This window comes from Corvus moneduloides, chromosome 24 (genome assembly GCF_009650955.1).
Source record: "Corvus moneduloides isolate bCorMon1 chromosome 24, bCorMon1.pri, whole genome shotgun sequence".
Lineage (NCBI taxonomy): Eukaryota > Metazoa > Chordata > Aves > Passeriformes > Corvidae > Corvus > Corvus moneduloides.
The window spans coordinates 4,896,514-4,916,773 of NC_045499.1; the positions used below are offsets into that span (position 1 = coordinate 4,896,514).

Here is a 20,260-nt window from a genome sequence, read left to right on the forward strand (position 1 = left end):
CACCCTGTCCCACACCATTCCCGGCCCTTTTCCGGCTGCTCAGGGCCACGATCCCTGGAGGAATTCCAGCAGCTCCTCTGTGCCCATCCCTGAAGTGCCCCCAGCTCCCTGCTGCGGGTGTTCCTCTCCCATTCCTGGACAAAACACCCCCACGGCAGCGTATTCCCACCCAAAATTCCCAAGCCTGGAGGTCTGTGCTGCTCCAGGCTGCCCCAAAGGTGGATGGAGACAACCAGGAGCAATCCCTGCGCTCCTGGAGCTGGTTTTTCCCAGCTGTCTGCTGGGCTAATGCAATAATCCCCCCATTCCTGCCTCTGGATTCCGCTTCGGAGCTCGCCCCCCTGCTCTCCGTGGCCCTGATTCGATGTTCAGGGGTCTGGCTCTGGGAATTGCATTACGGATCCCCCGCCTGCAGCGGCTCTGGAGGCTCCAGATTCGATTTGCTCGTTCCTCACTCATATCCTCTCTTCCCCCACTGCTCCCTAATGGATAAACCCATTAGTGGGGTGGCAGGGGGGTGAAATTCCCGTTTTTATGGATGGCCTGGTCACGCCTTGGCACCCAGGCAGGCGGCAGTGGGGTGGCAGCGGGGTGGCAGCGGGGTCCCTTCCCCTTGGGGTGACAGATGGAGGTTCCTCACCCTTCCAGAGCCCTTTCCAGATCCTTTTAGGGAGCTGCCTCCTCGCTCCCGGCGTGCCCAGTGCCAACCCCAGCGCCCTGTCCCCAGGTGCCCGACGCCATCCTGAAGTGCCAGCGCGCGGGGATCACCGTCCGGATGGTGACGGGGGACAACATCAACACTGCCCGTGCCATCGCCACCAAGTGTGGCATCCTGCTGCCCGGGGAGGACTTCCTGTGCCTGGAGGGCAAGGAATTCAACCGGCTCATCCGCAACGAGAAGGGAGAGGTGGGAGAACTCTCCAGCAGCAAAAAGCGCCAGATCCTGCTGAGTTTTCCCAAATCCTGCTGGGTTTTCCCGAATCCTGCTGGGCTTCCCAAATCCTGCTGGGTTTTCCCAAATCCTGCTGGGTTTTCCCAAATCCTGCTGGGCTTCCCAAATCCTGCTGGGTTTCCCAAATCCTGCTGGGCTTCCCGAATCCTGCTGGGCTTCCATCTTTTCCTTGGATGAACAGAGCTGCTGGGATGCTCAGCAGTGTTTAGGGGTGAAGCCGCTGTCCTGTCCCAGTTGGGGTTTGCTTTCCAGTGGGACAGAAGATTCCTGAGGGGAATCACTTCCCTTTTTCCCGGTCCTGCAGGTGGAACAGGAGCAGCTGGACAAGATCTGGCCCAAGCTGCGGGTGCTGGCGCGCTCCTCCCCCACGGACAAGCACACCCTGGTGAAAGGTGGGCACTGCCCTTCCCAAAGGGCTCATCCCGCTCTTCCCGCGGCCTTTTCCAGCCTCATCCATGCCGGGAGCCTTCCCTCGGGGTTGAATTTCTCAGGACTCGCTCGTTTCCATTGCAGGAATTATCGACAGCACCGTGGGTGACCAGAGGCAGGTGGTGGCCGTGACAGGGGACGGCACCAACGATGGCCCAGCCCTGAAGAAAGCGGACGTTGGGTTTGCCATGGTAGGGCCGGCCTGGGGGTTCTCCTTTGCTCCATGGGGTCAGAAACCCACGGCTCGCTGGGTTATCCCACTGGAATTACTTCCAGACCCTTGAAACTCTTTTTACAAATCTATGGGATGGCCTAAAAACCCCCAAAGAATTTTCTTGGGATGCTGGATTTGATTCTGAGCTGCATTAGGACCGTTAGCAAAGGATTGGGAATTCCTTGGAGCTCCCAGAGCGGGGAGCTGCCCTGTCCTGGTGTCTCTCCTGGATCCAGGAGAGCTTTGGGAGCTCCATGCCGTGGTTTTCCCTGCAGCTCTTCACCCCAGTTCCAAGCTCGGTGCTGGCTCAGGCTTTGAGAATTTATTTATGGTGGGAAAACTGTGGTTTGATGCTTTTTTCCTTTTTTCTATGCAGTCTGCAAGGAGCAGGAGAACGAACGCTGTTGTTTTTAACAGATTCCCTGTGGATTGATTTTAGGGATGTGAGCAGCAGCTGGGTGGGGAGGCTGCACAGGGAGTTTTGAGGCGATGAGAGATTTTTGGGAAGCGTTTTTAGGAATGTTCGAAACATCCAAATGCAATTCCAGAGCCTTTGGGATGAGCAGGGAAGGCAGGGTCCCCTCAGCCTCCTGCCCTGCAACAGGCAGGGAGTTCCTGTTTGAGGCGGGATCCGGCCACTCCCAAGAGAATCCCGGGAAAACGCCAGGCTCGTTGTGGGCTCGGCTTGGAATTCCTGCCTGGAATTCCTGCAGGGCGAGCGCCTCGCTGTGCCGGCGCCGGGAAGCGCAGCCCAGCCCGGCACCCTGGAGCTGCTGCTGCGGGGGAATTTTGGGAATCTCCGGGGGCTGGGGCAGAAAGCCCCGCTGAGCTCTCCCTGCTCCCGCGGCGCTGCCCAGCCCGGGATGGAGCCGTTCCCTGGCGTCAGGAGGGAGTCAGGAGGGAGCTGCTTTCCCGCTGTTTTCCGGCTGTTTTCCTGCTGCTTTCCCGGCTGTTTTCCCGTTGGATCCCGGCTATTTTCCGGCTGCTTTTCCCCTGCTTTCCCGCTGCTTTCCCGGCTGTTTTCCCAGCTGTTTTCCCGCTTTTTTCCCCGCTCTTTTCCTGCTGTTTTCCCGCTGTTTTCCCGCTGTTTTCCGGCTGCTTTCCCGCTGTTTCCCAGCTCTTTTCCCACTCTTTTCCGCTGTTTTCCCACTGCTTTCCTGGCTGTTTTCTGACTGTTTTCCCACTGCTTTCCCGGCTGCTTTACTGCTGTTTTCCTGACTGTTTTCCTGACTGTTTTCCATCTCCTTTTCCACTGCTTTCCCGGCTGTTTTCCCACTGTTTTCCCGGCTGTTTCCCCACTCTTTTCCCGCTTTTTCCCCCGCTTTTTTCCTGCTCTTTTCCTGCTTTTTTCCCGCTCTTTCCCCACTGCTTTCCCACTGCTTTCCTGCTCTTTTGCAGCTGCTTTCCTGCTGTTTCCCAGCTCTTTTCCCGCTGTTTTCCCACTGTTTTCCTGCCGTTTTCCCACTGTTTCCCAGCTGTTTTCATGGCCGTTTCCCATCTGCTTTCCCTGCTGCTTTCCCGCTCTTTTCCGGCCATTTTCCCACTTTTCCAGCTGTTTTCCAGCTTTTCTGCACCGCGCCTCTGTCTGGGATGTGCCCAGGGAAAGCTGGGCTGACTCAGAGCCTGTCCTTGAAGGCTTCCGAGCTCTGCCCAGCACGGATCAGCACCGGCTCCGCGGGCTTTTCCTCCCGGGAACGTTCCTGGGAAGCGGCAGAGCCGGGCAGCCACCGTGGCTCACCCACGGCTTTGTCCCCAAAGGGCATCGCGGGCACGGACGTGGCCAAGGAGGCCTCGGACATCATCCTGACGGACGACAACTTCACCAGCATCGTCAAGGCCGTCATGTGGGGCCGCAACGTCTACGACAGCATCTCCAAGTTCCTGCAGTTCCAGCTCACCGTCAACGTGGTGGCCGTCATCGTGGCCTTCACCGGCGCCTGCATCACCCAGGTAGGGAGCAGGGGAAGGAATAAACCTGCTGGATTCAACAGGTTCCCTCTGGATTTTCAGTGGAGTAGGAGAATAAACCTGCTGGATTCAACAGGTTCCCTCTGGATTTTCAGTGGGGCAGGGGAAGGAATAAACCTGCTGGATTCAACGGGTTCCCTGTGGAGTTTCAGTGGGGCAGGGGAAGGAATCTCTTGGTTTTTTACAGGTTTTCGGTGGATTCTTTTCCACAGGAGCAGGAGAATGGATAAACTTGTTGGATTCAACAGGTTTCCTGTGGGGTGTTTTTCACTGGAGCAGGAAGAGAAATTTCTTGGTTTGAACAGGTTTTCAGTGGATTCTTTTCCAATGGGCAGGAGAATAAACCTGCTGGATTCAACAGGTTCCCTCTGGATTTTCAGTGGGGCAGGGGAAGGAATAAACCTGCTGGATTCAACAGGTTTCCAGGATTCTTTTCCAGTGGGACAGGAGAATAAACCTGTTGGATTCAACAGGTTCTCTCTGGATTTTCAGTGGAGCAGGAGAATAAACAAACCTGTTGGATTTCACAGGTTTCCAGGATTCTTTTCCAGTGGGGCAAGAGAAGAAATCTCTTGATTTTTTACAGGTTTTCAGTAGATTGTTCTTCACTAGAGCAGGAAAGGAAATTTCTTGGTTTGAACAGGTTTTCAGTGGGGCAGGAGAAGAAATCTCTTGGTTTTTTACAGGTTTTTGGTGGATTGTTCTTTGCTGGAGCAGGAGAATAAACCTGTTGGATTTCAGAGGTTTTCAGTGGATTCTTTTCCAGTGGAGCAGAACAAACCCGTTGGATTCAACAGATTTCCCATGGATTATTGACATTTAGGGACACAACCACGAGCTGGGTGAAGCCTCGTGAGGCCGTGCAGAGGGAGCTTGAGGCAAAGGCGAAATACTTTGGGGGTGTTTTAGGAAGGTGTTAAAAATCCCGGAGCGACTCTGGAGAGGTTTTGAGGAGGAGAGCGAAACAAAGAGGTCGATTTTGGTGGCGTGACGTCTCCTCCCGCTCTTGCCCTGCAGGACTCTCCCCTGAAGGCCGTGCAGATGCTGTGGGTGAACCTGATCATGGACACCTTCGCCTCGCTGGCGCTGGCCACGGAGCCGCCGTCGGAGTCGCTGCTGCTGCGCAAACCCTACGGCCGCAACAAGCCCCTCATCTCCCGCACCATGATGAAGAACATCCTGGGCCACGCCGTCTACCAGCTCACCATCATCTTCACCCTGCTCTTTGCCGGTGAGCCCGGAGCTCCAGGGGGTTCTGGGGGTGAAAGGAAAAGGGAAATTGTGGTGATGCGATACCTTTATTGTATTTTTATAGAAGTTTTCTGTACCCCAATGGGTCATCGCTACCTTCCCCACTCCTAGGCCCAGGTGGTTTGCCCCAGACCAAAGCCGCTCCCCCGGTGCTCCCTACACGGTTGTTCTCCTCCCCTTGTTCTAGCTCTTTCCCTATCAATCACCCAAACCCCTCCTGTTGTTCCCCAAGGTCCAGTGTCCATCATCTGAAACCTCCCAATTTACCCTTACATGGTCCCCGTCAATCCCCCGAGACCCTACCCCTCTAGATACCTCCCCCTTTGGAAATCCCCTAAACCTCGATGCCCCATTGGGGCATGTGATCCCTTTCCCTCCTCCCCTTGGGGCTGTTGGCCCAAGGAAATGTCTATCCTCGTCCATATCCCTCCCTTAGAGATTTCTATTGGTCCCCAGTTAAGCCATCCCCATTGTACCACCTCCCTTTATAAGAGGGTCCTTGGAGCTGCTCCAGGCTTGTCCCCTGTGAGTTGCCTCGATAAACTTGGATTATCCCGTGTGGCAAGCCTCCTTGCTGCTTTTTATCTTCTCCCTCATCGGGACTGCTGACAGCCACTGTGCCTGGAGCTTCAGCTCCCGTGGGCAGAGCTGAGCTCCTGAGGAGCAGCTTTAAAGCCGAGAGCCTCCAGCTGCTCCCCACTCCTGTCGCACACTGCAGGAGCTGGCCCGGGCAGTGGTCAGTGGCGGTCATTGCGACAGGGAATGAAAAGGAAAAGGGAGGAGGCAGAGTCCCCACGCTGCTCACAAGCCACCATGGGCAGCTTTGTTGTCGCTGTCACGGTGACCTCACATAGGACAGAGCTTTGTGAGGGGTGGGTGGGAAGCAGAGGGGTGATCCAGAGAGGAGTTTTCGCTCCTGGATGCGCAGTTGCAGCTTCCCAACGTTTTTAAGGGCTGGCCCAGGGGTCTCCACGTGGGTCAAGGCATCCTGAGGCCACCTCCCCCAGCGCCGAGCAGACGGAAGGAGCAGCAGCTCATCCTCTCCTCTCTTCCCTTCCCCAAATCCCCGTTCTCCCGCTCAGGGGAGAAGTTCTTCGACATCGACAGCGGCCGGAACGCGCCCCTGCACTCCCCCCCCACCGAGCACTACACCATCGTCTTCAACACCTTCGTGATGATGCAGCTCTTCAACGAGATCAACGCCCGCAAGATCCACGGCGAGAGGAACGTCTTCGAGGCCATCTACCGCAACCCCATCTTCTGCACCGTGGTGCTGGGCACCTTCGCCGCCCAGGTGATGCCACGGGGCTGGGAGGGGGCCCTGTCACAGGCAGGGTCTGTTCTGTCCCCTTGGTGTTCAGCAGCAGCTTCATGGTGGCCCAAGAAGCACCCTGGAAGTGCCCAAGGGTGGGTTGGGTGGAGCTCAGAGCAGCGTGGGCTGGTGGAAGGTGTCCCTGCCCATGGATTGGGGTGGGCTTTAAACCCCTGCTAGCCCGAAACATCCTGGGATTCCGTGATTTGGGGTCTGGAGTGTGTTGGGAGGTGCCTTTGGTATTCCAGAAAGTTCCCTGCCTGGGTGTGAGATCCTTGCTCCTTTCTGGTGTCCCACAAGATTCCCAGTCTGGATGTGAGGTCCTTGCACCTCTCTGGTGTCCTGTAAAGTTCCCTGCCTGGATTTGAGGTGTCTGTTCCTCTTGTAATCCCAGGAAAGGGTGACAGGGTTGGCCCAAGGGGACCTTTCCGTGCCCCCGGAGCTGCCCAGGGTGTGACTGTTCTCTCCCGTGCCGCAGATCATCATTGTGGAGTTTGGTGGGAAGCCCTTCAGCTGCTCGGGGCTCACCCTGAGCCAGTGGTTCTGGTGTATTTTCATCGGAGTGGGAGAGCTCCTGTGGGGCCAGGTAAGGACTAATCCCAAAATCCTGCCCCGTCTTTCCCTCCCCGCCCTTGTTGTCCCCGGTTTTTCTGGAAGGGGGTGATGCCCCACCCCACACCAGCAGCGAGGAGAGGAGGTCGCTCATCCCCTCCTCATTCCCCCCCTGCTGCACAGGGCCACCCCCAGCACGGACAGTGACATTCCCACTGGTGTCCCCGCCAGGTCCTGGCAGCTCCCCTGTGCTGGTGGCGCTGCCAGGACCTCGGGCTAAGTCGCTGCTGTGTCCCCGCTGTCCCCAGCTGATCTGCACCGTCCCAACGAGCCACCTGAAGTTCCTGAAGGAAGCCGGGCATGGCATCACCAAGGAGGAGATCCCCGAGGAGGAGCTGCCCGAGGACGTGGACGAGATCGACCACGCGGAGATGGAGCTGCGGCGGGGGCAGATCCTGTGGTTCCGGGGGCTCAACAGGATCCAGACCCAGGTACTGGGGGGCAGCGGGGCCGGGGGGGCTCTGCCTTCTCTGTCTCCTCCTCTCTCTCCCTCTCCAGGGGCTCTGTCTGCAGAGAGGTGACGCTGCTGCTCGGAGGATGCCATTGCCTCCCAGGCCAGGCTCCCACCGCCTGTGCCTTGTCCTGGGCAGGGAACCGGGATAAAACCTGGATTTTGGGACAGCTGAGGGCAGGGGGAAGCTGTTCTGCTGCAGACACGGTGTCCTGCTGGTCAGCAGGAGGCTGCACGTGCCACTGATGGTCACCTCGGCAGCAGAGGAGGCTGTGAGGGATCCACGGAGCCCCCCAGACTCTGCCGTGCTCTCGGTGGCTGTTGGGATGCTGTTCCCGGTGGGAATGTGCCCAGCAGGGATCTGCCAGCACGAGGCCCTCCCTGGTCTCGCTCCTTGTGCCACCCCTCTGTGCCAGCTCCCCGTGCCCCACGGCGCAGAAGGGGACGAGATTCTCTCTCTCAGTCTTCTTTTTACATCAGTTGGTTTTTCCTGACCTTTTTTCCATGACTTTTTCCCTTGTTTCCCACCCTCAAAGGGTGGGGTTTTGCCCCAGACCGCTGAGCAGACCCCTCACTTTCCCTCAAGGCCTGGGCAGAGCTGTCCCACGGAGGGAAGTCCTGGTGTCCCCCGGGCACACAGAGCTGCTGGTTCACCTTTGTTCCTCCTCCTTTCTGTCCCTGTGACAAACAAACAGCCCGGGGACAGGGGCTGGGGCAGAGTTAACTCTCCTCCTCCTCCTCCTCTGTGAGCTGTCACCTCGGCGGTGCCACCTCGATGGCTTCAAGGCAAAGCTCAGCCTCGATTCCCAGCTCGTTGTGAGCACCGAGGGGCAGCCAGGCTTTTTGTGGGGGTAACTAGTGCTTCACTCACACGAAAAACGCGCTGGGAGCTTCCAGGACCTTCTGGAAGTGGTCCAGATGTGCTGGAAATCCGGAAGGTCCGAAGGGCTGTGGTGCCAGAGGTGTCCCTGGGGCCGAGCCTGGAGCTGCCCAGCTGTTTCCCTGTGGTGGAGCTGGGATGAGCTCTGGCCACGTGAGAAATGCTCCTGGGTGCTGGCACGTCCTGGAGCCTCTTTAGGGTCCAGCCTGAGCATCCAGGGGAGCTCCTGTCCCCACTCGGGGTGTCTGAAGGGGGCACAGGGCTCTTCCCCCCGAGGCCACGGGAGAAGAGGGACATCAGAGTGTGGGGCAGGAGCGAAGCCGTGTGTGAAACACTCCCCAGCACGGGCCAGAGCTGGGGCTGGAGGAGGTGTCCAAAGGGTGCCACAGGGCTGGGAACGATCCACAAAGTGCCCAGGAAGCCACGGTGGCACCCGGATGCTGCTGCTGAATTCCTCAAGCCTTGGGACACATCCACAGGGCAACCACGGCCCCACCACCAGGGTGCTGCATCCCTGCCCATCCCCACCAGCCCTGAGGCCTGGGAGAGGGGCTGGGCCATCCCCTGCTGCCAGGGGAGCTGCAGGGTGTGTCCCCAGAGCGGCCCCACTGGGCTGAGGCACCGGGAGCCCTTTCCCAGCGCAGTTCCCCGGAGCCACCGGCTGCCCGCTCGCACCTCTGCCCGCCCTCTGCCCTCTCTCTCTGCGTCTCTGTCTCTCTGCTCCTCCCGCAGATTTTCGGGATAACCCCAGGTGTTTCCTCTGCCACTGCCTCCCACCACAGCCTTTTTCCCGGTGGTGGGGGGTGCTCAACCCTGCTGCCCTCGCTCCCGTGGGAAGGGCAGAGCCGGACGCTCTCTCTGCTCCCATCCAACACCACCAGCAAAACCCCGCGTGGGTTTCGGGGAGCGTGGGGTGGGGGGGGCTCTCTCCTCCTTCCTCCTCCTCTTCCTCTTCTCTCCATCCTCCTCCTTCCTTGCTGTCTGTGTGTCTGCCCGGCCTCCCTGCTCCCTGTCCCCATCCCTGTCCCCGTCCCCCTGGCCGGGCGTCGCTATCTCACTCTCTGGTTCTTTGCAGATGGACGTAGTTTACACATTCCAGACCGGCGCCTCCTCTTTGCAGGGAGCCCTCAGGAGACAGCCTTCCATCGTGAGCCAGCACCACGATGTAAAAAATGTTTCTAGCCCAACCCATGTAGCTCTTTCCTCCGTCAATTCCACTCCCACCACTTCTGCTGTTGCTGCTGCTGCTGCATCTCCTCCTGCGGGCAGTGAGTGATGGTCTATTACAATGCATGACTTCTAATAACCACAGAGAGCACCTGCACCCACCTAACCCCGCCTGCTCTCTCTCCCTCTCAGCCTTGACTCGCACACTCACTCCCAAACCTGAAGGATGGGGCGGGAAACCGTTAAAAACCCCCAAGTTTTTATGCTGCTAACAAAGTTACGAACCTTTCTGGTCCTTTTTCCCCCCCCATTCCTTGTTGCTTCCTCCAGTTTTACCTCTTCTCCTCCTTTGCAGGGCTGGTGTTTGAGTCCACCCTCCTGAGGCGGGGGTGGGGTGGGGCAAAAATTGGCAGTTCTTGCTCCCAAAACCCCCGAGTTCACGAGCATTGCTGGGAGAAGGGCAGGGCTGAGCCCAAATCCTGCTGGTTCTTTCCGCTGCCCAGCCCTGGCATACCCCAGGGATGGGCAGAGACGTTGCTTTGAGATCTCTTCTGGAGGCAGAGTGGCCGCTGGGACTGTCCCTAGGGCTGGCTGAGCCACGGGGAGGAGGGACAAGGACGATTTGCTCCTGCCCTGCCCGTGGTGGCTCAGCTGGTGACACCTCGGGGCTGCTGTCCCCCCTCTCTGTCCCCACCTGGGGACTTGCATGGCCTGGGGGCAGAGCTGAGCCATCCCTGTGCTGCCCTGAGGCTCTGTGGGGACATCCCCGGGGCTCTTTGGGGACATCCCTGGGGCTCTGTGGGGACATCCCCGGGGCTCTGCTGGTGCCCAGGGCAGCCAGAGGATCCTCAGTGCCCACCTCGCTCTGCACACGCCGGATCTCGGGGTGTGTGCAGACACTGCTCTGCATGGAAACAGGCATGGAAACCACATTCCTGCTGGATCCCAGTGGGAATGCTGGATCCTGGGTTTCCAGATCCCAAAAAAGCCCTCTCTGTGTTCATCACGGGCTGCTCTGCACACGCGGGATCCCAGGGCGTGCAGACACTGCTCTTCATGGAAATGGGCATGGAAAACAATTCCTGCTGGATATCAGTGGGAATGCTGAGTCCTGCATCCAGCACTGGGTTTCCAGACCCTAAAAAAGCCCCCTGGGGTGCAGAGCCCCTCTCTGTGTTCATCGTGGGCTGCTCTGCACACGCTGGATCCCAGGGCGTGCAGACACTGCTCTGCATGGAAATGGGCGTGGAAACCCCATTCCCACTGGATATCAACGGGAATGCTGGATGCTGGGTTTCCAGACCCCCCCAAAAAAAGGCTCTGTCTGGTGTAAAACCCGAGTGTGTTCGTTGTCGGGGCTCGTGAGCACGTGGACGCGGATTCTCTCTGCAGGCTGGGAGCAGGGGATGTGTCTCTGCTGGGTAATTGGCTTTTTTATTGCACAGTCACTTATCCCCGTTCTCCTCTGATTAGAGAAATACCCTCGGTGACTTTCTGGAGAGCTTTCAGGCTCCGCTGTTTATGCACTGTGGGGGAGGAGAGAGAATTTGGGATAATTTTGTTTTCTCTCTGTTTCGCTGACTCTGGGGCTGGGAGCTGATTGTGTTTAACCCCAGCGATGCTGGAGCAGCGCAGCTGCCTCCTGCTCCCATCTGGGCACCTCCAGGATTTTCTGATGGAATGCAATCTGCTTAGAGGGGCTCAGGGCAGAGGACTGGGGGGGGATGAGACCAAAATGCAGCTTCTTTGCAGTCTGTGGATCGATGTTTTCCCCATTTTGCAGCGAGGGAATAGAAAACTTCACCAGGAGCTAAGCCAGGTCTCCGAATCTTCCCGCTGTTTTTTCTGCCTGGACTTTCCTTGTTTCCCTCTGCTGCTTCCCTCTCTCCCGAAGCTCCTCTTCCCTCCACACAGATCCATGGTGTCCCTCTCCCGTGGAGGAGTTTTTCCAGGGCTGGACTTGCTGTGTCCCTCCTGGAATTGGTGCAGAGGTCTCAGGAATGACCTCCAGGAGATGTCTTTGCAGAGCTGAGCTGCTCCCACTGGGAATTCCACCCTGGATTGAGGGAGCTGGGCAGAGCCAGGGCCAGGGGATGTGATTCTTGTGGGGCTTGCCCAGCACGTGGAGGTGCTGCAGGCAGGGATGGTGTGAAACAGGAATGAATTCCAAGCCTGGAGGTTGCTTTCGGAAGGTTCTAGGTGGAGAGGAGGCGGCAGCCTGGCCGTGGGCGGGAGGGAGGGGCGGCTCCAGCCTGGAATTCAGCTTTGCTGGGGCTGCCTGGCTCATTGAGAACACATTTCCTTGCTGTTGCCTTCCTTTGACAAGGGAACAGCTGAATTCATCTCGCAGCAGTGGCTGCCGGGGATGGAGAAAGGAGGAAAATCAGAGGGAAGCTTCAGCAGGAGCTCCTTGGGGGAGCTGAGGGGGCTGAGAGGGGCTGGGCAGGAGACTGAGCACAACTGGAATTGCCACAGGGAGCCTTCCCTGCTGCTCCCAGCAATGCTGGACAAATCCCCAGTGCTCTGGAGGTGATTCCTTGGGAGGGGAGATCTGGTCCCACACGAGCTCTGCTCCAAAGAGCCGAGGCTTCTGTGGCTCCTAAATCTGAGCTTGGAGGTGCCACCACCTCGTGGCTCTGGCAGGCACTGGGCTCTCCTCAGCCACCACCTCGTGGCTCTGGCAGGCACTGGGCTGTCCTTGGCTTGGTTGGATTCGTTATCTTTGATTCAGTTGATCTTTAGGGGTCAGGATCTGCTGTTCTCAAGTCGTTGCTGATGGGACAGATGATCAGTGTGAGGTGGCCTCGGTGGTGTCCCTTGTCCTGTGCATTCACCTGAATTTAGCCAGGGTTATTAGTGCACAAATCCAGCTCTGATTTGCTTCCCAGCTCCATCAAATTCCCATTTTTCCAGGCCAGTGGTGCTCCAGCACTGGGGGTACCCAGCCCAGGCTCATCCCCTCGGTGTCTGTGCCCCAGCTCAGGTGTGTGCCCTGCTCCCTGTGCAGGAGCTCCTGGGGCTGCTTCCAGCTGGGATGAGCCAGGAAATGCTTCCTGATCCTGAGCCAGGTGCAAAATGCGCTCAGAAGGGCATCCCTGGTGAGAGGGGGCAGGGAGAACTTCCAGGGTTCCAGGCACGAGGCGGCTCCTGGAGGAATTCCCTGCTCTGGTTTTGTGGGATCAGAGATCCTCAGGAGGATTTTGGCTGTGCTGGGTGCTGAATTCCCACCTGGATGGGTGCCACACCCAGGGACAGTTTAAATAAAGGGACAGTTTAACCCAGCCAATGTCACCAGGATTGGGGGTGAGGTCTCTGCTCTCCCACCACGCCTGCGGCCCACAGAGGTGGCAGAACACACTCAGCTCCTCCGTTTCCCTCATCACCAAGGGGATTTCTGGATCATTCTCCCTCCAGCCTGGCTCTTTCCACTCCCTCAGATGCTGCTCCCTCCCCCCTTTTTTGGGATCTGTGGATCTCCTCCCTTTTGTGGCCCAGTTTCAGCCACAGGGACACCACGGGGGCAGGCAGGGGATGGTTCCTCGGGGCTGGGGAGCAGCAGAGGCAGCTGAGGAGGAGCAAAGCTCCTTCCACGGGGCAGGAGACCGAGCACAATGACTGGAATTGCCACAGGGAGCCTTCCCTGCTGCTCCCAGCGCTGCTGGACAAATCCCCAGTGCTCTGGAGGTGATTCCTTGGGAGAGAAGATCTCCTGGTCCCACACGAGCTCTGCTCCAAAGAGCTGAGGCTTCTGTTGCTTCCCTAAAACCCAGCAGAGCTGGGATGGGACACTCGTCACCCACCTGATCCAAAAATGGTCACTTGGCTGCACGGGAGAGCTGGAAGGGTTTGAGGCTGGAATTCCAGAGGATCTGGAGGGAGCAGGGAATCCACTGCCAGCCACCAGCCAGCCAGGTTCCCACACCTCTCCCTTCCAGTGCCGTGCAGGGGCAGGGCCGTTCCCTGGTGCTCCAAAGCAGGCTCTGGATCTCCTGCTTGAGCCTGGCTTTTGTGGTGGAGCTGCTCCATGGGATTCCCAGGATTGTGTGTGGCTGGAATTCCTTTAGAATATCCAACAGCATCCCCGCCTTTGGAAACCACTGGGTCTCCTCCAGGTGCAGGGAAGGATCCAGAGCTCCAGCAGGGTGGGGAAACCCACGCAGACCTGGACATTGACCCGGATCCCGTTTCCTCCTCACGGCACCCACCTGCAGCTCGTGCTTCCCGCGGGCTGGAAAAATCTGGAGACGCCTTTGGGAATCCCCATTCCTTTCCAGAGGTGTAGGAACAACCCTGCCCCAACCCCACCCACGGCTCCCACGGTAGAGTTTGCCTGGAAGTGCCCCCGCTGTTTGCCTAACCCACCTCTTTTTGGAGCCGTAGTTGCCCCCACCTCGTTGTCCTCGTGTCCGTCCACCCCGAGGCGCGTGCGCACACGCACACAGATTTAACGACCGACTAATTAACGCATTTTGGCTTCCATCCATCCAGAGGGGTGATGTTGGGGTGGTGGTTTTGAGTCGTCCCGTGTCTTTTCTTGCAGCTTCTGAGGCCGCCCCGTAGCTGGTGGGTTCCCAGCACCCCCCGTAGTGCCTGACTCTGATCCCAGTCCACCGTAGATGTCTCATTTTTGACCGAGCTGTCTGTTCAGTGGTGATTTTGTTGCTGTGGTCGTGCTGTTTGGTTTTTTTTTTTTTTTTGTCGTTGTTGTTCGATGGTTGTCTTCCATCATTTATTTTCACTTTCTCCCCCGAGCTCCACCCTCTGGCCACCCGACTGACCCCTGTTTTTTTTTCCTCCCCCCACTCGCCACGCCGCCCAGATCAAAGTGGTGAATGCGTTCCGTAGCTCCCTGTACGAAGGCCTCGAGAAACCCGAATCCAGAAGCTCCATCCATAACTTCATGACTCACCCGGAGTTCATCCTGGAGGAAGACGAGCCTCGGACACCATTCCTTGACGGCGCCGAAGACGACCCCGAGCCTGACGGACTCCAAAAGCGAGGTGGGGGCAGCCCGGCGGGGTCGACAGCGTTGAACAGAAACAACAACGCAGTGGACAGCGAGCTCAGCTTCCCAGAGCCTGGGAGCCCCTTCCACAGCCTGGAGACATCTGTTTGACCTTCGAACTTGGAATTCCCCCTCCTCCCCCTCATCCTCCTCCTCCTCATCCACCTCGGCGCTGTGTGATCCCGGCACCAGTAACTGATCACAGCTGCGGTCACTCCGTGTCAAACTGCTCATGCCTGTTATGATCATTTGGGGTTGGTTTTATTTTTGGGGGAGGGGTAGGGAGGGGGTTTTATTTGATTTTTCTTTCATTTTTTTGGTTTCTGTTTTGTTCTTTTTTTTTTTTTACCGTTATTTAGCAGTGGGAACCAGAGTACCACCGCCACGCTGTGGGTGTTGGGAGAGAGGCTAAGCCAAAAAAAACCACCCAACCAAACAATTGTGCATCTCCATCCCTGGTTTTCCGTGGTACTTGCCCAGGGGGAAGCAGCCAGGTTCTTTCCTCTCCAAGAGTTGGGCTCCAGGCACGGAGGGAGGTTTTCACTTTGGAAAAATGCATGTTCCGAGGAAATTCAAGTTGTTGTAGTCTTACACACCCTCAGCCCGAGGGCTGGGGGTGCACTTGTGACTTGATTTTAATTTTTTTTTTTTTTTTGGTGGGTTTTTCTTCCACTTGTGGTTTTTAGGGGTTTTTTCTTCTAATGTTGGAGGTTTTGCTCTTTGCTTGTGGGATTTGTCCCCCCCCCCCACCCAGGAACTTCTCAGTGGGGAGGGGCAGTCACCACTCCAGTGTGAAAATTAAGGAATAAACTAAAAAATCCCAGCCAGAGGAAGGTGTTTACTCCAAGGTTGAGAGATCCAGGGATGTCCACCAGTCTTCCACCTTTGGAAAATGGTACCTGGGCGTTTTCCAGCTCCTCCTCTGTGTGTGCCCCACACGTTTTTCTCTCTCTTTCCAAACTGGTAGGTGAGAAATGAAGCTGGCTTAGTTCTAACCTTGCTGGAGGGGAGAGATTCTGATTTTCCTGCAAAGGGGGAGGTGAAACTGCCAGGGAAAAGGTGGAGAGAAACCCCCCCAGTTGTGAGGGATGCAGCTTCTTCCTGGGGAATTTTAGGAGAGGCTTCTCTGCTGCTCTTGGTCAGGAGGGAAACTCTTGGTGAGAGGTTTTTTGCAGCTCTCACAGCTCCTGGCCCTCAGAGCAGAGGGAGTTTTGCCCTTTTTCTGTGCTGTTGGGGTCAGTAACCCTCCAGCCTCGCCGTGCCGGCTCCAGGGAAGCGCTGAGGGATCCGGGAGGAGGCTCCAGCTGTGCCCACCAGCGCTCCAAAAGCTGTGGGAGGCTGAACGGAGAATCCTGAGAGCACAGTGGGTCCTCAGTGCTGGCAGGGATCAATCTGGTGGTCTCACGATCCAGTGGAAGGGAGGGAAGCTCCATGGCCTACGGATGATCCTCGGTTTTCCTGGAGGCAGCAGGTTTGGCTTGGATGGCTGCAGGTCCTCCGGAGAAGGTGCTGCTGGAGGCTCGGCCTCACTTCGCTGCTTTTTTCTTTTTTTGGAGGTCATCTCTTCCCCTGGAGCCCTGCCTCACCTCCACCACTTGGAATAATTCAGTGAGAGTCCCTTTCCTTGCAGCTGGCTCTGGATTGTCCCTCTGGCGATCCCTGGAGCAGGAGGCAGGATGTGCCGGGCTTGGGCCAAGCCCCTTCCCCGCAAGCTCCCGCTGCTGCTCCCCTGCTCGTGACCCTTCCTCCTCTCCTCCAGCCCCTTCGGGAGCAGAGGGAATTGGCTGGAAGCCGCTCTCCGAGGTAATTCCCACCCCTGGGAGCGCAGAGGTTTGCCGGGAGAGGCCGGGGCTGGCTGGGTTCTCCCCCCTGTTCCCTTCAGGAACGCACAGAGGAATCTCCCGTGCCTTGTCCGAGCACTGCCTGCAGCACCTCCTGCCACGCCAGGGCCCAGATCTTTGCCGAGATTTAAGTGTTCCTTAAACCACACCACAAACCAAGTGTCTTCGGTTCGCCCCCGGCCCCGCCTCGTCCTTTCCGTGGGGTGGGAGGAGGAGGGAAGGTCTTGATCCCAAAAATCCCCACTATCCGGAATGTTCCGAGTGTCCCACCCTGGTGCTGGCGAGCTGGGCTTTGTTCACTGCCAACAGCAAGAAGAAATTGCCACCACTGCCCATCCCCAGTGCAAATTCAGTGTCCACCCCATGCCCGGCTCCTTTTTTCCTCCCTCCCTCCCCCAAAAAAATAACCCAGGGGGGTGAGGAGGGGTCTTGGGTTAAACACCAGGGAAGACCCAAACAAGGGGTGGTTGTGGGGTTTTGGTTCTGTGTTAAAGATGACATTGCTTAAAAAAACAACAAAAAAAAAATCACTTTTTCTATTTTAAATACTTGCAAAAAAACCAAAAAAAAAAGAAGAAGAAGATACGGTGTTCTTACAAGCTTACATAAATATTTATTAAATACATTTTTTGGGGGGGATGCACCAATTTTATTTTGGTTTTTTTTTTCCTTTTGATATTTTTTTAATACCTCAGACCTGTTGAAAAAAAAAAAGAAATAAAAAAAAAAAGAAAGACTCAAACCACCACCACCACCAACTTCAAGCCAACTTTGGGGGCTCTCAAAGTCACTCCCAGAAATCTGTGACTGGCAGGGTTTGCCACAAGGGTCTGGTCGTTCCTTTAGTTTGCTCTATTTTTGTCGTTCTAGTTGCCATATTAGGAGGGGGGGGATTGGGGAGGGAGAAATAAATGCTCTATAAATATTATGCAAAAAAAAAAAAAGGAAAAAAAAAAAGAAAAAGAAAAAAATCTAGTTTTCTTTAGCTCAGAAACAGATATTTTTACGTCAGCCATATGTATTTTGTTTAAAGAAAAAAAAAGAAAATAAAGAGATCTCGGGTCCCGCGGCTGCATGAGGGCAGTTGCAAGGGACACTTTAATTAATTCCGTGGATTAATTAATTCAGCCATCGGATGCCAGTCAGCTTCCTTTTCTCTGAGCAGCCATCGTTCTACTAGACGTGAGTTGGATGACACAAATGGGGTTTTTTTATATAAATATCTATAAATTATGTTGGTGTATGGCTGGTTGCTTCAAGTATAAATGTTTCTTGCGCAGATTTCCTGTAAAGTTATTTTGGGGTTTTTTTTGGGGGGGGGGTTAAATTTCAGTGATATCCTGGCAGCAGCTGACTCTTGGCTTAAGTTATTGAGGACATTACACACAAAAAAAAAAAGAGATTTGGGGGAGATCGGTGCTCCAAAAATCAAAAAAAAAGGCATGGTCGGCGGCACGGACTTTTGGGGACTCTCTGCAACATGCCTTGACTAGGGGGAGATATAAATATATATATAAATATATATTATTAATAATAATTCCTGGGGTTTCTCGCTTTGTTTGAACTGCCACGAGCGCGCACGGAGCAGGGGAGGGACAGCGCCAAGCAAAGTCACCCCCCCCGTCCTCCTCCTCCTCCTCGTTGTGATCCGTGTTCAACTTGCCTTGGAATGCTTTGTTATTAAAACACTCTGAACATCCTTCTGCATCCAGTTCTTGATGCCAGCAGGGCCCCTTGGTGGTGGATTTTCCGTGGATTTTCCGTGTTGGTACCAAAGACACCCCACCGCGGCCTGGGCGCCGTTTGCCGGCCGGGCAGCTCGAGGCGTTTTTGCTTTCTCCTGCTGAGGTTTTTATGATTTGCACACACAGAGAGAGAGAGGGGCTTGGGGAGGGGGATTTAACTCGATTGGTTTGTTTTTTGCCAAAAGGTTTTCCGTGCAATAAGCTTCCGAGGGAGATTTTTCCAAACGATCTCAAGAAGGAAACAAACGAAGCCGCGTTTTAGCATGGGCGCCCTTTGCGGGTTTTCCTCCCCCCGCCCCATCTCTCAGCTCCTCTCTGAGGGTGACCTGAGGGGATGGCTGTTAAAAAAACCCCATCCCAAATCCAGCCAGGGCATCTCCGAGGTGTCCCTGTCACCCTCTGTGACCGTAGGGACCCCCCCCAAGTCCCTGGAGGGGACGCCTGGGCCTGCATCGCTTCTGCTCCGTCCTCAGCCCCTCGTGGAGCTCAGAGCCCCCAAAACGCCCTCCTGCACCCCCAGCTTTCCCTTGGAGGCCCAGGGATGCGAGGGAACCTTTTTCCTGCTCCTTTTCCACCCAAATTGGGGGGTTTTGGCATCTCTTTCTCGCCAGCACCCCCCTCTCACCCTGACTCTGCTCTTCCCCGCTCCCCAAAAGCCCAATTTTCATCCAGCAAAGCCCATGGCTAAAACTGCCTTTAGTTTATTTCCTCCCCTTCAATAAATATATATATATATACAGTCTGAACTCAACATTTATGTGTGTGTATATATATTTATCCAACGCTCTCACAAAACAAAAAGAACTTTCTTTTGAAGAGGGCACGCAGAGCCGAGTTTTTCTTTTTTTTTTTTTTTTTTCAGTAACTCAGTATAATAAGCACTGGTATTTTTGTATAAAAAATGGGAGAGAAAGCGGGGAAAAAAAAAACAACAAAAAACCAAAAAACCAAAATACAAAACAAAAGACTGAATATTATGTGGTATGCATGACATTAAAAAACAAAACAATGGTGGTTTCAAAGCAATATGTACCCTGGTGTGTTTGCCATATCCTAGAGTCCAGCTTCAAGTGCACCTGATCTGTATTGCATTTTGATATTAATCTCTATGTACCATGTTTTGCATGTAATTTATATGGATCTTGGGAGAAAAAAAAAGAAAAAAGAATCTGAATGAATTGTCCGTTGGCTTCTTCTGAGAAAACAGGCTCCGAGCAGAGAGAATACTCCAAAGTGGAAGCAGCAGAGTGGTTGAGGGGTGGGAAAAGGGGGTGCAGCATAAAAACAAAAACGAAGAGGGAGAAGGGGAACGGTTTGGAATCAATAAAGCTTTGGCTGTCGAGCAGAACCAATGCGCGAGTGCATCCAGAGAATAAAATGTGCCCACGTGTAACTGTGCCGTCCTCCGTGTGTCCGGCAGCTCGGGGAATCTGGCCCAAATCCTCCCCGAGGAACGGGGTGGAAAGAGGGATGGGGATCCCAACCAACCCAAGCTCCCCTTGGCGCGGGGTTTCTGTCACTCGGTCGCTTCTTCTTCCACCGCCAAGTCCCCAAATTGCTGCCAAATGCCACCAAAATGGTGCTGCTGGGCCGTGAGGAGCTGCCCTGGATCAGGGATCCTCCTTTTCCCATTCCCAGTGCTGTACGTGGAGCTTCTGAGGTGATTCTTGGTGGAGTTGGGATCTCCAGCTCCTTGGGATCGGCTTCGAGCCACGTCCTGCTTCCATACCTGAGAGTCTTTGGCCTCCAAAGAGGCGATTTGTCCAGAAAAGAAGGAAAATGGGAAATAAAAGCACCCAGCCCCTTAAATCCTCTCATTCCCACTTAAATCCTCTCATTCCCACTTAAATCCTCCCATTCCCAAGCATTGATTGCACCGGAGCTGTTTTTTACAGAGAAGCAGCGTCTTCTCTGTGTCTTTAACACCTCCAGGGCCACGATGAGAAAATCCCACTGGGTTGAAGATAATTCAATCCAAAACATCTCCAAGCTGATCCTTGGAGCTGATTCCAAGGGACAGGAATGGGGTGTAAAAGCTTTGCTGTGCAGCATCACCCTCTTCTCTTCCCTGCTTTCCCAGGGAGGCATCCGCACCCACAGCTCTTAAATAAACACAATAAACACAACAGCCACAATTCCTATTTTTTTTTTCTTTTTCTTTTTTTTTTTTTTTTTGTGAACATAATCCGGGCTGGATGCCAAAAAAAAAAAAAAGCCAAAAAACCCGGGTTGAAAACTCAAAATATCTTCCAGTTGGGAATTCACATCCCCTCAGGAGCGTGAGGGAGGGGATGGCACCTCAGGGGCTGAGGGCAGGGGGGCTCTGGGAGGGAGTGGGGACCATTCTTGGGACATCAGGGGGAATTTCCTCATGGAAAGGGTGGCCAGGCTTTGGAAGGAGCTGCCCAGGGAGGTTTGGAGTCCCCCCATCCC

The 20,260-nt window shown here is 55.4% G+C and overlaps 1 protein-coding gene across 7 annotated transcripts in view; it reads left to right on the forward strand.

The window, feature by feature from the left end:
• Positions 1-19,220, forward strand: part of ATP2B4 (ATPase plasma membrane Ca2+ transporting 4) — a 62,074-nt gene extending 42,854 nt beyond the window's left edge. For 5 of the 7 annotated variants that reach the window (XM_032132775.1, XM_032132776.1, XM_032132779.1 and 2 more), the window contains exons 13-22: positions 728-907; positions 1,257-1,344; positions 1,466-1,572; positions 3,354-3,545; positions 4,581-4,794; positions 5,897-6,108; positions 6,605-6,712; positions 6,987-7,169; positions 9,145-9,234; positions 14,056-19,220. In XM_032132775.1, the coding sequence (XP_031988666.1) occupies positions 728-907; positions 1,257-1,344; positions 1,466-1,572; positions 3,354-3,545; positions 4,581-4,794; positions 5,897-6,108; positions 6,605-6,712; positions 6,987-7,169; positions 9,145-9,234; positions 14,056-14,352 (1,671 nt within the window). In that variant the 3' untranslated portion in view covers positions 14,353-19,220. Of the gene's footprint in view, positions 1-727; positions 908-1,256; positions 1,345-1,465; positions 1,573-3,353; positions 3,546-4,580; positions 4,795-5,896; positions 6,109-6,604; positions 6,713-6,986; positions 7,170-9,144; positions 9,338-14,055 lie in introns of all 7 variants that reach the window. The other 2 variants (XM_032132781.1, XM_032132780.1) reach the window with 2 other exon arrangements.
• Positions 19,221-20,260: the final 1,040 nt, after the last annotated feature.